This window comes from Bos indicus, unplaced genomic scaffold (assembly GCF_029378745.1).
Source record: "Bos indicus isolate NIAB-ARS_2022 breed Sahiwal x Tharparkar unplaced genomic scaffold, NIAB-ARS_B.indTharparkar_mat_pri_1.0 scaffold_57, whole genome shotgun sequence".
In the NCBI taxonomy this organism is placed as follows: Eukaryota; Metazoa; Chordata; class Mammalia; order Artiodactyla; family Bovidae; genus Bos; species Bos indicus.
In genome coordinates, this window is record NW_027223722.1 from 100,824 (window position 1) to 119,093 (window position 18,270).

Genomic DNA, 18,270 nt, shown 5'->3' on the forward strand with positions numbered 1-18,270 from the left:
TCAGGGAAACATTTCATTGTACTGGGTGACATTACCATAAACCTTACATTAATTAGACCCTGTAGCACCCAGTCAATGGAAAGTGTCAAATAGATCTCACAGTGGAACTTGGTAGTTAGTCTAATGACCATTACTTTTGTTGTAATCTCCTGAACAGCTGGGTTAGACAAAGTCAGTGTTCAGCCTATGTTTCCTCTCTGTAATGAACTGTCCCATTAAGTGTATTACTTCTGTGAGTGTGAACAGCCACTGATTCAGTGGACATACAAACATTGTTCAGAAAATGAAGACTGGGAAAAAATATCACATGATTAATAGTAGCTATTTGGAAATGTAGGATTGAATTCAGTCCTCTAATGGAGTTTGCTTTTAATCAAGAACAAAATCTGACAGAAAGCATAATAAATTGAGTAGCTACAAATGTGGATCCTGGGGAGGCGATGATCTGAGAAAAAGTCCAGAAGACAGGGACCATTTAACAGATGCTCTAAACAGGCAGGAGGGTCATGAGTCTCTGTCATTGAAAGTTGCCATGCATTTTAGTGTTACTTTTCCCCCCCATTATTTAGGTTATCCCTAGTCAAAATGCAAAAACTCTGTTTAATTTCCTTCCTTCTCCTCTCCTTTGCTCTCCTTCATCCAGCAAAAAGGATGATTCAACAGCAGCTCGGTCCATAGCTACTAACCTCCCTCATGCATACACTCGACCCTATGTCCCTGTCAAATATAAGGAAAAAAAAAAAAAAAAAGAAGAAAGAAACACTGAGTGATTGATAAGCATCCTCACCCATGTCCTGACTGCAACTCTGTGTTCATCTAGCTCCCCAGGAAGACCTGGTGGAGGAACTGTGCTTTCTATAATCAACTTTCCCACTGTACATATTGCCCTTGTGAAGGTGGACAGGAACTGACTCAGTGGACATGCACACTATAAAAAACAAATATGGATAGAAAAATATGATATCATTCATAGTGGCTCTTATTAAATGGCAGGAATTCAGTATTGCCAAATATTGTATATTTGATTTCATTTAGGAAAATCGATTTGTGAATTAAGAGAATAGCATACTTTGCCCAATATTGAATTTAGTTCTCTAACAGAGATCACTTTTAATCAAGTACAAATCTCATAAAAAACATGATGATTAGAATATCGGCAACTGTAGATCCTGGAGAAGAGTGATCTAGGAAAAATCAAGGGACGGTGGTAATTTAGCAGGAGCTCACAATAAGCAGGAGGAGTCATGGGTCTCTTGCATTGAACAATACACACATTTTAGAGCTTTCCTTTTTTTAGATTGAATATTTCATGTTGATTAGGTTCCTCTTGCTAGAAAGGCAAAGTTCTATTTTCATTTCCTTCTTCCTCTCCTTTACTTTCCTTCCTCCTCCAAAGAAGATAGAGGAACACAAGTTCACTTCATGCTTATTAACCTCCCACGTCCGTACACACCACCCCATGTCCACACAAAGAGAAAACCCCCTGAATGATTCCTGAACAGCCTCACCAGTGTTCTAAAAGCTACTCTGTGTCCCTCTAGACTTCACTGAGGACCTGCCAGTCAACCCACCATGTGACAACACAGAAGACATTGAGTATTTCTCCAAGGCAAGCTGTTTTTGTTTTTTTCTGGTCTGAGATAGAAATATTGTTCCATTTCTCTTTCAGTAGAATTAAGTTGTGAGTCTGAGGATTTTTGTTTCAGATAGAGACAATTCCCTTGGTTGGGATAATGTAGACGAGAGTCTTATTACCAACTCATGATTCCTCAGTCCACAAGACACTAAAATTGTTAGCATCCATTACACTCTGTAGAATACAGATTTATCTCTCCTGCAGCAACATTTCTTCTAGGAAAAGAATTCTGCAATTTCCAGCCTAAATGGACTTGGAATTCCATCCTCCAGGCACAGGTCTTGCCTTTCATCCTGAGTATGTGTGGGCTGACCTTGCTGGGTTCCCTGGGCTCCACCACTGCTCCTCATCAGGTTTTCTACTGTCCCCAAATGAACCAAAGACTGTGCATCTATGTGATCTTATCCTCATTGCATCTTCTCTTCTGTACTTTCAGGTGGCCCTTTCAGGATGTGAAACTGGTATGTTTTCCAGAATCATTCCCTTTGGGAGAAAAAACTTTGTAGATGAGAAAGTTGGGGCTTTCTCGCTGGTTTTAGTGTAGAGGCCAAACTGATTCCAAATTCCTGCTGGGAATGAGTATAGGGGCCCTGGCAATAGAAAGTAATTTACAAGAGACCTATGTGGATGATTACTGTAGTTCCAGGAAGAAGCTGTATTATGGTTAATAGTGTAGGTTTGTGTCATGGGACTGGGTGTGTTTTTATGTATAATGAATAGTGTGATTCTTTGTGTGTTTGAATTTTTGGGTTGTGTTTTCCTCAATGTCTGTCACCCTGAACATCACTGTTAGTGGTGTCAGCCCCAAAATATTTCCCATCACAATGTACCATGAATGTTTATGTGTATAAAAAGAAAACACAGTATATACATTCACTGTATCCATTGATTTTATACCAAGTGAACATCCTTTACCCAGAAAGACAAATCCCATCATTACCGAGGAAGATATTTACAGGATTCTTTGTAATTTTTATTAAAATTTTTATTGGCTGTTCTTGGCCTTCGTTGCTGCCCAGGCTTCTTTCTACTTAGGGAGAGCAAGGGCAACTCTCTAGTTGTGGTGTGTAGGCCTCTCATTCTAGTGGCTTGTTTGTTGCAGAGCATGGCTTCCAGGGCTCTTGGGCTTCCATAGTTTGGCACATGGGCTCAATAGTTGTGGTACATGGTTTAGTTGCTCCACAGCATGTGGAATCTTTCAGACCAGGGGTTGAACTCCTGTCTCCTGCATTGTCAGGTAGATTCTTAACCACTGAGCCACCATGGAAGTCCTATAAGATTCTTAATGAGCAAAACTGTGTTTCAGAATCCCCTTTACTGGGTCAACCACACCTTCATTTAATAGTAAATCTCATCACTTAGTAGGTCTTGTAGGATTTTGATTGCTCATGATTCACCACTCTGCCACTTCCCTCATTCAAACTCTTTCTATTGGAGCCTGAGAATGAATCTCTCCCCCTCATCCAAGGCCCCCAGTACTGGGGAGGCTCCTTCTTTCTGCAGGGAACACCTGGTACCCAAAAGCAACACCCAGTTTCAGAGGAATCTGAGAAAGGAGGAGGCTCCAGGCATAAATGGAGGAAGTTCATTCCAGCTTTGCCTCTTACCCTTTGAAGTGTCCAGTCTGTCCTGTTAACTCAATGCACCATGTTGTTTAGCACATCTCTAGAACTTTTCCATCCTGCCACTAAAATCCTGTAACCATTGATAGACACTCCCTGTGTCAATCTCTTCCCAGGTCTTGGATCCACCCTTTTATTCTCTGCTTCCCTGAACTTTCCTTTCGATACGGCAGGTAAATGGAATTGTTCAATATTTGTCCTCCTGCAACTAGCTTATTTCACCCTTACCAATAGCCTCCCACTTTGCTTCAAATGACAGGATTGTCTTCATTTTTAAAGACTCAATCACATTCCAGTGTATGTATGCACCACATTTTCTTTCTTGATTTATCTGCCCTTGGACACTGAGCAGTTTTTCTATCTTGATTGTTGTGTACGATGCAACAATGGATATGAGATTATAGACATCTCCTGGAACATTCTAGTTTTATCTCCTTTGGACATAAACTCAAATAAATGATTGCTGGATCTTATGATAATCTTCTTAATAATTTTTTGAGGGACCTCCAGAGTGTTCCATAATGGGTATGCCATTTATCATTCCTACCAACAGGCATGGAAGTTCCACTTCTCTACATCCTTGCCAACATCTGTTGTTTTCTTCATATAATACACCTCCTGAAAGGTGATATCTCCTTTTGACTTGGTTTCCATTTCCACTAAGTACCTCATTTGCTACTTAGTGATGCTAAGCATATTTCCTATGTATATTGATCACTTCTATGTCTTCTATGAAGAAATGTCTATGAAAGCTTTTGAACATGTTTTAAAGTCAGTTATTTGCCTGCTTTTATTGTGAAGTTGTATTTTAGCAGTTGCTTTTATATTCTGGATATTGGCCCTTTATTCAGATACAAAGTTTGCAGATAACTTCTTTGATTCTATAGGTTGCCTGTCTATTGATTTTTGAGGAAACAATCCTTTCTTCACTTGATAATTTTAGAACCTTAGCAAATATCATTTGGCCACAGGGGTCAGTGTATTCAAGATTCCCTCCTTACGATTCATTGGTCTCTCTGCCTATTTAGCTGCAGGTAGAACACAGTTTTGACTGCTGTGGCATTCTTGCCTGTTTTGAATTCAGGAAGCCTGAAGGCCCCATTGTTGTTCTTTGCTCTCAAGACTGTTTTTGCTCTTTGGGTTTCTTCTGGGTTCCATAAGTTTTAGTTTGGGAGATTTTTTTTTTTCCATTTTATTAAAATGACATGGGATTTTGTAAGTGGTTTCAATATATATGTACATCACTTTTAGGAGTATAGGAAGGTCAACTACACTAAATATTCCAGTGTATGAATATGGTACGGTATTCCGATTACTTGTCTCTTCTTTTTTTCAACAGTATTCTATGGTTTTCAGTGCACAAAACTTTCACTTCCTAATAAGCCCTTTCCACTGCCTTGCTTGGGTCCTCTAGAATCAGGGATGGGAAAGATGGGCTCAGGAAGAGAGTGAATATTCCTCCCTTCCTCTATACCTACTTTCTGGTTACTTGTAGTACACGAGTGCTGGGCCATGCCCACAAATGAGCTCTCTCCTGAGAATTTTCTTTGAATCTGAGTGTTCACCTTACTAGGGCTTCACTGGTAGCTCAATTGTTGAAGAATCTGCCTGCAATGCAGGAGATCCTGGTTCGATTCCTGAGTCAGGGCGATCTGCTAGAGAAGGGATAGTCTACCCACTCCAGTATTCTCGAGCTTCACTCGTGGCTCAGCTGGTAAAGAATCCGCCTGAAATGTAGGAGACCTGAGTTCAATTCCTGGGCTGGGAAGATGCCCTGGAGAAGGGAACAGCTACCCACTCCAGCACTATTGGGATGTTCACAAGCACTCTCCCAGTGCCTGGACTGGGTTCAAGAGCCCCAGATATACCTACATATGATCTTATCAGGCCATCATATCATCTGGAATAAACAAAAACCAGAACAGGCAATTAGTTGCCTTTTCCTTGTCTGTGGAGCCCTTAGAGCTGAACTTTCCAGTGTAGTAGCCATTAGCTAGAGCTGCCTATCAATAATTAACATATTTCAACAATACTTAACTTGTTATATTGAAACAATCACGAAAAGCACACATAGCTTGCTCACACTAGCCATATTTCAAAAGTGTCCATAAGCATTGGCATTTCAGCTTTGTAAGCTGGAATGTAAGAGCTGTATTGGGCCTGTAGAAGTGTTAGGTTAAAAGGTAATTTTCTCAGCCTCTTTCTCATGTGAATATGTTCAACTGTGATCACCGTCTTGTTGAAGGGCTCTGACTCCACAAAGCACAGGGGAGATCTGAGCCTAGAAGGAAGACCGGGGAGATGCTGTGTGAGCCAAGTGGAGGAGGAGAAATGGGTAGGTCAACTTGTGTAATAACTGTATTATTGCTCATGGTTATCTTTCTACAGACTGTTTTCTGGAAAGTCTTAGCATCAGTGATGCGGAAGACTATGCAGGTAGGGAACAACTCTCAGGTGGGATTTAGAGGGAGAGGGTTCCTGGATCATTTGAGTTACACCTGCTTCTTCAGAGATGAATATAAACTGAGGAAGAAGAAGGAAATATGTCTAGAGTTGTAGTTTGTTCTTTTCATATTTTAATAATATAATAGAGCTATGTGTCCATGTAGTTTATTCTGTTGTGCTTATAGTCATTTCTTCTTGCTTTTCGATTTAGAAATATCATTTCTCACAAGACTTGTTCCTTGTCCTTTCACCTGCCAAATATGAAAGCTTGGCTTCTGGTTATTACCTGCAGTGTAGTATACACGAAGGACTTTGGCTTCATGTTTAAATTCTCCTATGATGGCCATATCCTAGTGGCACAAAAGTCTCATAGTCACTTGACACTGGAGACCAAGTTCTCGCAGTGAGTGTCAGGTGGTGGGTGAGACATGAACTCTCTCCCTGTACATTTTCAGGACGTGTGGCTTGCCCTGATGTTTGTCCTCACTGTTTATTCCTCATGTAAAGGGTGCTCTCAGAGTTGAATGAGTCAGAGCACACGTGCTCTTGCGTCCCTGCCTGGGCTGAGTCTGCTGGAGTTTATCTCAGAACCACACCTCCCCAAGGATGCTGTGCTGAAGGTGCTTCCACGTGAGAGCAGCCCATGTGCCCCTAGAGACCAGCATGGCTGCAGATTCTAGAAACTGTGAAGGGGCCACTGGCTTTCTTTACACATGTTCTCGGAGCCCTACTGACCTGGTCTTCTGAGACTGACCAGACCTAGGTCAGAGACTCAGAGCAGCAGGACTCAGGGTGATTGCTCATCTTAGAACCCAATACTCCCTCCAGACAGAAGCTGTTGGTGGTTTTGATCATGATCTTTGCACACTCCTCAACTCGTTGATTTACCATTCATTTTTTTAAATTGTTTTACATTTGAGTTGTGGTATTTTCTTATATACTTTGAGTATGATCTCCCTTTCTGATATGTTATTTGTGATTTTTCTGTAGGTTATCTTTTCATCCTACTGATTGTTGAAGAGACTACGCTTTCACTCTTTTCTTGTCTTAGAAACTTGGTGAATTTCATTTGACCCTATATCCATGAGTTTACTTGGAGCTCTTTATTCTTGTCTTTAGGGCTATGCATGTGTTTCTATGTCACTATCATACAGCTTTGATCCCTATATGTTTGTAATGTATTTTGAAATCAGGAGGTGAGGAACTTTGAAATTAGTTCTCCAGATTATCGTGTCTATTTGGAGTCCTTAGGGGTTCCATATATATTTTTGGATTTCTTTTTTCCATTTCTGGCTAAATGAACATGAAAGTGTTTGCCTCTATCCTCTCTTAGGGTCTGGGAAACTTAAGGTGTTGCTGAGAGCATTAAGTATCTCCCAGGCCACTGAGGTCACGTCAGGCAACGGGATAGTCTCTGTTATGTGAACTTTCCTCCTTCCCTCCCCTAGGGCTCAGAAGATTATCATTTCCATGCCAGGCCCTTCCTGGGAGTGATGGATTGTTTAATTAAATAATGGACTGATTAGAGACAGTGGCCATACACCCATCATCCTTCTAATATTTCCATGTTGGAGAACTCTAGGGTTGGTAGAGGCTCAAGGAGGAAGGAAAAGAACAGTGACTAGAGGAGAGAAATGATGAAGGAAGTAGAGGGAAAAAAGTGGTAGAAGAAGGCAAGCAAGGTCGTGGGCAGAGATGCATGGAGACAGTGACTACCTGGAGGAGGAACACGTGGAAATGGTGTCATTCCTCGTCACTCGTAGACAAGCTGAGGGTGGCAACAGGATGTTGGATGTCAAAGACCCACTTTTTCATTGCAGAAGTAAAACACTGAGGCCCTGGGAGGTCCCTGGAGAAAAGGGCACCAGGGGTCCCAAGGCCAGGTTGTGACAAGCACAGGGTCCCCTGGTCACATCCTGACTCTAAATCTCCCCTTTGCTTTCCCACAGCCACTCCAGTTGAGTGCTGCCCTCAGACACCAGGTAACTTCATGCCACATATTGAGGATTTGGAGGAGAGCAAGACTATAGAGTTCATTTATTTCTTCTTTCATATCTTTTAGAAATGTTCTCTCTTATCCTGATCAATAGACTCTTCTTTGCAACCCTTCCCTTTCTCCTCTTTCCCTCTTTTTCTGATTATCCTTCTGCAGGACCTGGTCTCTTGTAGGCCCTTGGGGACCTGGGAGCTTATAAAAAATCTACGAATCTATCTTCAGCCCTATTCCCGCATTTTCTTAGCGTTTCCCTACTCCTGACCTCACGTCTGTACCCTTGAACCTGGCTTTGTCACCATGAGTGGCCTGAGCAGGAGTTGAGACTGGAGTCAGCAGGTCTGCACCCACACAGCTGAAGGGCCCCCATAAAGTCTGCACTGCCCTGCGCTACCCCATATGGTTACTTTCCTACCCTGGGAGGGATTGGACCTGCTTGACTGATCTCTTCCTTCCAGATACCAAAAAGATCTCTGGTCATCTTTTTTAAGATTCGTTCTACAGAAGTCAGTGGTGATGATGAGGAAGACTGGAAGAGCAAGAGTGAACATGGGACCTGGGGTGAAAGGTGAGGCAGACGAGGGCCCACATCTCCATCATGACACTCGATTGTTGGTGCTTCAGAATCACCAGCAGAAACCATGGGGTCTGCTGCTGAGTGTCACCACAAACGTAGAGACAAGAGGGTGGTAACAATCTGTGCAGACGAGTGGAGAATGCCCTGAGCACGTCTCCCCAGGCAGAGAGTGCTGTCCACAGATGCCTCCGAGGTTGCTGGACTAGCTCCTCTGGCAGCTCTTACATATGCAGGGAGTCTGGGGGGGGGGGCACTGTGGGGCCACCGTATGCAGGAGTCCAGGAGGTGCTGTTCCAGAGTGTTCTCTTTAAAGATCCCCCCCTGGGGGGTTTCCTCATCTCCCTCTGAAGAATCCAGCACTGGCCTCCCAAGCCCCCTAAAGGCAGCAGGGGGCATCCCTAGTCCAGCAGTAGCTGCAGAGACAGGTTGGGGCGGCCCTGCCCTCCCCAGTTCTGGGCTCTGGGAACAGAGTGAAGGAGACACAGGTGCCCATAGTTCATGCAGGCAGGGCGTTACCTGGCAGCTCTGCATCCCTGTGGGTGCTCCCTGGTCCTGAGGGTCCCAGCCAGCCTGAGGGGTGCCTGAGTCTGGGGTCTCTCAGGATCTGGAACCCTGGGGTCCTAGGTCACCTCAGGGCAGCATATCTCAACCTGAATTTGGAGGTTCTGTAGATTCTTCTGTGTATGTGTCCAACTGAAGACACACCAGAAAGCAATTTAGTCCTTTGTGCACTTGGGATAGTGGTGCTAGTGGTAAAGAACCCTCCTGCCAATGCAGGAGACACAAGAAAAGGGTTTGATCCCTGGAGATTCACTGGAGAAGTAAATGGCAACCCACTCCAGTGTTCTTGCCTGAACAATCCCAGTGACTGAGGAACCTGGTGGGCTATCATCCACAGGGTTGCGCAGACTCAGACATGACTCAAGCGACTGAGCAGCCCACTTGGGATGAGTGGCAGGATTCAAGTTACTCATGTTCCTTTTATTTTGTTTCCAAGTCTGTCGTTAATAACATATCTTGTTTAATTATAGTTTGAAAGAAATGTCTTCTCAAATTTTAATGTTGCAATATGCTAAACAGATAAAATGTACTTTTTTATAATATAAAAACAGTTTAAACTCATAAACTTCAGGAGAGTTTGGTTGGGGGTTAGAAATGATTATTCAGGAAAACAGACTCCAGGTGTCTGTCCATTTCCAATGCTTAGGTCTTAGGAGCAGTTGTACTGAGTGTAGGATGGGTGGGCAGGTTCTCCTACCCTCTGTGTCATCTGACCTCCTGCTCCTCCCAGGGCCTAGAGGGAAGGGGGGACCCAAGCTTTCAATCCTGATTCCCAAGTCCCCTGTTCCTCTGCCTGAGTCTCACTGTCCAGGGGACCCATCAGTTGAGGTTTGCCAGCCAAACCTCACCCAGGTGTACTTGCTCCTGTGGGACATTTCTAGACACTCCTTACTAACAGACAACACCCTCAGCAAAGAGCAGCAAACAGACCCAGTGCCCTGCAGATCTGAGCCCCAAAGCCAAGTCTAGATCCTGGGACATCTTCTGGGTCCTGCACACCCTCCCTAGGGAGCCCTCCTCTGTCTGACTCTGCACCTCCCAGGACTCCATCACCTGTGTTGGTGTTTCAGGCTCTGCTCTGAATCCCTGAAGACCTGGACCTGGACCCCATCCTGGACCCCAGAGGTGGTGGAGCCCCCACAGCACCAGGAGCCTCATCTGGACCAGATCAGGGGAGGCCTCATTGCCTCTCTCCTGAGAGTCCTCATTTAGTACAGCTTCAGTTGTTTTGCTGCGTTGATGTAGTATTAGTTTTATCTACAGTTTTATCTTTATGTTCTGTATATATCTATATGTTCCATATTTATAAGTAAGTTTTTTCATTAAATGTTTTTATCTATTTCAAAATAACTTTTTGTAAGAACACATATGTATAAAGTAACCCCCTCAACAGAGGTAGAACTTAAGAAATTGTCATAAGCCAGTCACCTTAGTGTCCACCACCAGGATTATTTCCCCCTTCACGCAACTCAGTCTTTGTTGTTTAAGGAACTGCAAATTAGTTCTAACATCTATCCTTCTGTCATTGTCTTTAAGAATTCTGTTTTCTCACATCTGCTCATTCCAGTGGTCATAGGAGGTCAATATTACCCTAGATCTTTCAAGACTTGCATGTCAGGATTTTTCAGAACTCAGTCTGCTTTCAGGGTAAAAAGTTCATGATCCATCATTGATCTCCATTTGTAGCTTGAGCATGTTTCTCTCTTTTCTTCTAACACAGAGGATTTCTCTCCAAAAAGGCTCTTTAAATTTTAGTTGTCATTCCTTATATTTCTCCTGCTCTTTTATTCCAGCTGCCCAAAGGATTATTCTCATTGACTATATTCTCATGGTGTACATTTTGTCTCCCAAACTCATTTATTTTATAAGGTATTTTTGTAAGTATTAATCTCTGTCATGCAGCTCTCTCATCACCATATCCCTCTCCTCTCTGGAAAAAACATCTTTGTTCTCTGTTTCGATGACTACATTACTGTTTGGTTATTTTGGTTCACTGGTTTTGATTTTCAGTTTCCACATTCAAGTGACATCATACTGTATTTGTCACTCTGTCTGACTTATTTTCCTTAGCATAAAACCCTCTAGGTCCATCCATTTTCTCACAAATGACAAGATTTCATTCTTCTTTTTGGCTGAGTAATAATCCATGCATACCACAGCTTATTCATTTATCTCTTGATACACACTTTGAAAAAACACCCATAAATGGAATTTCTCAATCATATGGTATTTATGTTTTTTTAATTTTTGGGAAAACTCCATAATTAGAGTATATACCTTAAGATATTACCGAAAAATTGGCCCTAATATCTAAAGTGGGTATTTTCTAAATAAATGAATTATTTAGACTGACAATTCAGTTCAGTTCACTTCAGTTCAGTCACTCAGTCATGTCCAGTTCTTTGGGACCCCATGGACTGCAGCACACCAGGCCTCCCTGTCCATCACCACTCCCGGAGTTTACTCAAACTCATGTCCATTGAGTGGGTGATGCCATCCAACCAACTCATTCTCTGTCATCCCCTTTTCCTCCTGCCTTCACTCTTGCCCAGCATCAGGGTCTTTTCAGTGAGTCAGTTCTTCCCATCAGGTGGCCAAAGTATTGGAGTTTCAGCTTCAGCATCACTTCTTCCAATGAATATTCAGGGCTGATTTCCTTTAGGATGGACTGGTTCGATCTCCATTCAGTCCAAGGGACCCCCAAGAGTCTTCTCCAACACCACAGTTCAAAAGCATCACTCAAGGGTGCTCAGCATTCTTTATGATCTGACTCTCGCATGCATACATAACTACTGGAAAAACCATAGCTTTGACTAGACACACTTTTGTTGGCAAAGTAACATCTCTGCTTTTTAATATGCTGTCTATTTTGGTCATAATTTTTCTTCCAAGGAGTAAGTGTCTTAAATTTATGGCTACAGTCACCATCTACAGTGATTTTGAACCCAAATAAAGTCTGACCTGTTTCAACTGTTTCCCCATCTATTTCACATGAAGTGATGGGACCAGATGCCATGATCTTAGTTTTCTGAATGTGGACCTTTAAGCCAACTTTTTTACTCTCCTCTTTGACTTTCCTCAAGAGGCTTTTTAGTTCCTCTTCACTTTCTGCCATCAGGGTGGTGTCATCTACATATCTGAGGTTTTTGATATTTCTCCCGGCAATCTTGAGTCCAGCTTGTGCTTCTTCCAGCCCAGCGTTTCTCATGATGTACTCTGCATATAAGTTAAATAAGCAGGGTGACAACATACAGCATTGACGTACTCCTTTTCCTATTTGGAACCAGTCTGTTGTTCCATGTCCAGTTCTAACTGTGGCTTCCTGACCTGCATATAGGTTTCTCAAGAGGCAGGTCAGGTGCTCTGGGATTCCCATCGCTTTCAGGATTTTCCAGTTTATTGTGATCCACCCAGTAAAAGGTTTTGGCATAGTCAATAATGCAGAAATATATATTTTTCTGGAACTTTCTTGCTTTTTCCATGATCCAGCAGATGTTGGCAATTTGATCTCTGGTTCCTCTGCCTTTTCTAAAACCAGCTTGAACATCTGGAAGTTCACGGTTAACATATTGCTGAAGCCTGGCTTGGAGAATTTTGAGCATTACTTTAGTAGCGTGTGAGATGAGTGCAATTGTGTCGTAGTTTGAGCATTCTTTGGCATTACCTTTCTTTGAGATTGGAATGAAAACTGACCTTTACCAGTCCTGTGGCCACTGCTGAGTTTTCCAAATTTGCTGGCGTATTGAGGACAGCACTTTCACAGCATCATCTTTCAGGATTTGAAATAGCTCAACTGGAATTCCATCACCTCCACTAGCTTTGTGTGCAGTGATGCTTTTAAGGTCCACTTGACTTCACATTCCAGGATGTCTGACTCTAGGTGAGTGATCACACCGTCGTGATTATCTTGGTCGTGAAGATCTTTTTTGTACAGTTCTTCTGTGTATTCTTGCTACCTCTTCTTAATGCAGAGTTCCAAAGAATAGCAAGAAGAGATAAGAAAGGCTTCCTCAGCGATCAGTGCAAAGAAATAGAGGAAAACAACAGAATGCAAAAGACTAGAGATCGCTTCAAGAAAGTTAGAGATACCAAGGAAACAATTCATGCAAAGATGGGCTCAATAAAGGACAGAAATGGTATGGACCTAACAGAAGCAGAAGGTGTTAAGAAGAGGTGGCAAGAATACACTGAAGAATTATACAAAAAAGAGCTTCACGACCCAGATAATCACGATGGGGTGATGACTCACCTAGAGCCAGACATCCTGGAATGTGAAGTCAAGTGGGCCTTAGAAAGCATCACTACACACAAAGCTAGTGGAGGTGATGGAATTCCAGTTCAGCTATTTCAAATCCTGGAAGATGATGCTGTGAAAGTGCTGCACTCAAAAACAAAACAATTCCAGTATTAAATATTTTGTATGGATGCCTCTGGACCCTTCAGAGGTACTGCAGTGACCAACATAGTCTAAGAGTTATCTTTTCCTCTACTTTTGGGTCATCGCTAATTAGCTTGAGCTATTTTTCAAATAGTCTCTTAAGGCTTAAATATAGGAAAAAAGAGCTTGTTCTTTATATTTAGAATAAAATACCCAATGACAATTCCAAAATCACAAACATTCTGACTGGCAGATTCAAATGCTTCAGTATTTGAATGACCTGTAGCATATATATGTAAATAGATTTAGCAGCAGCAGCAAATATGTCTGAAAATGTATGTATGTTTAAACAAACATATATATATATATATATATATATATATATATATATATATATACACACTAGCATAGAATTTGTTTCCAGTTGTGTCCAACTCTTTGCAACCCCATGGGCTGCAGCACAACAGGCCTCCCTGTCCATCACCATCTCTCAGAGTTTGCCCAAGTTCATGTTCATTGCATCCGTGACGCTGTGCAGGCATCTCATCCCTTGATGCCCTATTCTCCTTCTACCCACAATCTTTCTCAGCATCAGGGACTTTTCCAACAAGTCATGTTTGCATTAGATGACCAAATCACCGGAGCTTCCATTCTTCTAGTGAATACTCAGGGTTGATCTGCCATAAAATTGACTGGTTTGATCTCCTTGCTGTTCAAGGGACTTTCAGGTGTCTTCCAGCACCACCATTCAAAGGCATCAATTCGTTGGTGTTCTGCCTTCCTTAAGGTCCAGCTCTCACAACTGTACATGACCACTGGGAAGACCATAGCCTGGACTATACAGACTTTGTCAGCAGAGTAATGTCTGCTATTCAACACAGAATCTAGGTTTGCCGTTGCTTTCCTGCCAAGAAGCAATCATCTTATGATGTCATGGCTGCAGTCACCATCTGCAGTGATTTTGGAGCACAGGAAGAGGAAATCTATCACTACTTCCAACTTTTCCCCTTCTATTTGCTGTGCAGTAATGGGCCCAGATGCGATGATCTTAGTTTCTTAAATACTTAGTCTTAAGCTGGCTCGTCCACTCCTCTCTGTCACCTTCATCAAGAGGCTCTTGAATTCTGTCAAGAGAATGCACTAGACATAGCAAATACCCTTTTTGAACAACACAAGAGATGACTTTACACATTGATATCACCAAATGATCAATACCAAAATCAAACTGATTACATTCTTTGTAGCCGAAGATGGAGAAATTATACAGTGAGCACAAACAAGGGCTGGAGCTAACTGTGGCGCAGATGATCAGCTGTTCATAGAAAAATTCAGGCTTAAACTAAAGAAAACTGGGGAAAATACTAGGTCAGTCAGGCATGACTTAAATCAAATCCTATAGGAATTCACAACAGAGGTAACAAATAGATTCAAGGGATTACATCTACTTAACTGTGTGCCTGAAGAACTATGGACAGAGGTCCATAATATTGTACAGGAAGCAGAAAACAAAACTATCTCAAGGAAAAAGAAAATCAAGTGGGCAAAGTGGTTATCTGAGGCTTTACAAACATCAGAAGAATGGAGAAGTGAAAAGCAAGCGAAAGAGGGAAAGGTAAATCCAATTAAATGCAGAGTTTCAAAGAATAGCTAGCAGAGACAAGGCCTTCTTCAATGAACAGTTATTAATAATAAAGCAAAACAACAAAAGGGGAAGACTAGAGATCTCTTCAGGAAAATTGGAAACATCAAGGGACCATTATATCCAAAGATGGGTACAATGAAGGATAAAAATGGCAGAGACCTAGTAGACACTGAAGAGATCAAGATGGAAAAATTACATGGAAAAACTGTCCAAAAAAAGATGGCAATGAACCAGATTCCTATGATGGTGTGGTTAGTGACCTAGAGCCAGACATTCTAGAGTTCAAAGTCAAGTGGGCCTTAAGAAGCAGTGCTGTTAATAAAGCTAGTGGATGTAATGAAATTCCAGAAGAACAATTCAAACTCCTAAAGGATGATGCCAGCAAGGTTTTGCATTCCTTATATCAGCAGATCTGGAAGACCCAGAAGTGGCCACAGGGCTGGAAAAGGTCAATCTTCATCATAATTGCCAAGAAGGATAGTACCAAAGAATGTGCTAGCCATCAGACAGATGCTCTCATCTCCCATGCTAGTAAGGACATGCTTAAAATCCTGCATGCTAGGCTTCAGCATTATGTGAACCAAGAACTTCCAGATGTCCAAGCTGGGTTTAGAAAAGGAAGAGGAACTAGAGATCAAACTGCCAACATTCACTGAATTATAGAGAAAGTAAGGGAATTTCTCTTTTTCATCAACTACACTAAAGCCTTTGACTGTGTGGATCATAACAAACTGTGTAAAGCTTTTAGAGAGATGGGAATACCAAACCATCTTACCTGTCTCCTGAGAAACCTGAATGTGGTTCAAGAAACAGCAGTGAGAACCCCGTGTGTGAAACTGATTGGTTCAAGACTGAGAAAGGAGTACCACACAGCTGTCTGTGGTCACCCGGTCTGTTCAACTTATATGCTGAGGACATCACAGAAATGCTGGGTGGGCTGAACACAATACTGGAAACACAGTATTATATACACATAAATATTACCATCTTCTTTCCCAGATACACATGCTGTGTGTTTTATTATATTTAAATTTTCTATGGGTTGATCTTAAATTTTAACAAATACATTAACATTCTAAGTCTTCTAGAACTGTTAAAGTTCTAGGACCCACAGCAGATTTTCCAACCTGGGGGTCTGGCAAAGGTACTGAGAACCCCAGGGAATTTGACTTTGGAGGCCAGTGGAATTTGATTACAGAACTTCCACTGGACTGGGGAAGCAGTCTCCTGCAGGGCACAAAGAAAATCTTTTGCACACCAGGAGCCAGGAGAAAGGAAAAGCGTCCCCACAAGAGACTGTGCCAGACTTGCCTGTGAGTGACCAATAATCTCTGGTGGAGGCATGGGTCCACAGTGGCTTGCTGCAGGGTCGGGGCACTGAATACAACAGTGCATGCACAACTCCTTTTGAAGGAAGTCGCCATTATCTTCATTACCCTTGCCATAGTTTGGCCTCAGGCCAAACAACGCGGAAAGAACAAAGAAACCCAAATAAAGAGAAAATTAGATTAAAGACTGATTAAACATGACCCCACACATAGGAAAAAGACCCAGTTTCCCCCAAAATCAATCTCTCCTATCGGGAAGCTTCCATAAACCTCTTATCTTTATCCCTCAGAGGGCAGACAGAATGAAAACACAATCGCAGAAAACTAACCAAATTGATCACATAGACCATAGCCTTGTCTAACTCAATGAAACTATGAGCCATGTAGAGCCACCCAAGATGGATGGGTCATAGTGGAGAGTTCAACAAAAGGTGGTTCGCTGGAGAAAGGAATGGCAAACCAGTATTCTTGCCTTGAGAACCCCGTGAACAATATGGAAAGGCAAAAAGACATGGCACTGAAAGATGAACTTCCAAGGATAGTACGTACACAATATGCTGCTGGAGATGAGTGGAGCAATAACTCCAGAAAGAATGAAGAGAAACAGCCAAAGAGAAAAAAACACCCAGCTGTAGCGGTGACTGGTGATGGAAGTAAAGTCAGATACTGCAAAGAACAACATTGCAAAGGAACCTGGAATATTTGGCCCATGATTCAGGGTAAATTGGAAGTGGTCAAACAGGAGATGGAAAGGGTGAACATTGACATTTTAGGAATCAGTGAACTAAAATGGACGGGAATGAGCGAATCTAATTCCGATGACCATTATATCTACTATTGTGGGCAAGAATCCCTCAGAAGAAATGGAGTAGCCTGCATAGTCAACAAAAGTTCAAAATGCAGTACTGGGGTGCAATCTCAAAAATGACAGAATGATCTCTGTTCCTTTCAAAGGCAAGCCACTCAATATCACAGTAATCCAAGTCTATGCCCCAACCAGTAATGCTGAAGAAGCTGAAAATTGAACAGTTCTATGAAGATCTACAAGACCTTCTAGAACTAACACCCAAAAAAAGCAGTCCTTTTCATCATCGGAGATTGGAATGCAAAAGTAGGAAGTCAAGAGATACCTAGAGTAACAGGCAAACATAGCCATGGAGTACAAAATGAAGCAGGGCAAAGGTAACAGAGTTTTGCAAAAAGAATGCACTGGTCATAGAAAACACCCTCTTCTAACAACACAAGAGATGACTCTACACATGGACATCACCAGATGGTTAATACCAAAATCAGATTGATTTTAGTGTTTGCAGCCAAAGATGGAGAAGCTCTATACTGTCAGCAAAAACAAGAAAAGGAGCTAAATGTGGCTCAGCTCATGAACTCTTTTTCACAAAATTCAGACGTAAATTGAAGAGGGGAGTGAAAACCACTAGGCCATTCAGTTATGACCTAAATCAAATCCCTCACAAGTATACAGTGGACATGAAAATAGATTCAAGGGACCAGATCTGAGAGTGCCTGAAGAATAGAGGATAGAGGTTTGGGACATTGTACAGGAGGCGGTGATCAAGGCATCCCCATGAAAAAGAAATGCAAAAAGGCAAAATGATTGCAAAAAGGCAAAAAAAAGTCATTTTTGCAAAATGCAGAAAGGCCTCTGAGGAGGCCTTAGAAATAGCTGAGAAAAGAAGAGAAACAAAAGGCAAAGGAGAAAAGGAAAGCAATGCCCATCTGAATGCAATGTTCCAAGGAATAGAAAGGAGAGATAAAGCATTCGTCAGTGAGCAATCCAAAGAAATAGAGGAGATAATAGAATGGGAGAGAACTCTTCAAGAACATTAGAAATACCAAGGGATCATTTCAGGCAAAGATGGGCAAAATAAAGGACAGAAATGGTATGGACCTAACAGAAGCAGAAGATATTAAGAAGAGGTGGCAAGAATACACAGAAGAACTATACAAAAAAATCTTCATGACCCAGATAACTACAATGGTGTGATCACTCACCTAGAGCCAGACATCTTGGAGTTGTGAAGTCAAGTGGGCCTTAGGAAGCATCACTACGAACAAAGCTAGTGGAGATAA

At 42.1% G+C, this 18,270-nt stretch overlaps 1 protein-coding gene across 22 annotated transcripts in view; it reads left to right on the plus strand.

Annotated features, from left to right (window-relative positions):
* The window catches only part of LOC139182007 (uncharacterized), a 155,733-nt gene that overhangs the window by 29,439 nt on the left and 108,024 nt on the right, over positions 1-18,270 (plus strand). For 2 of the 22 annotated variants that reach the window (XM_070785482.1, XM_070785478.1), the window contains exons 9-14: positions 1,542-1,609; positions 2,073-2,097; positions 5,504-5,593; positions 7,653-7,685; positions 8,155-8,264; positions 9,905-10,184. In XM_070785482.1, coding sequence (XP_070641583.1) covers positions 1,542-1,609; positions 2,073-2,097; positions 5,504-5,593; positions 7,653-7,685; positions 8,155-8,264; positions 9,905-10,046 — 468 coding nt within the window. In that variant the 3' untranslated portion in view covers positions 10,047-10,184. The other 20 variants (XM_070785484.1, XM_070785481.1, XM_070785485.1 and 17 more) reach the window with 17 other exon arrangements.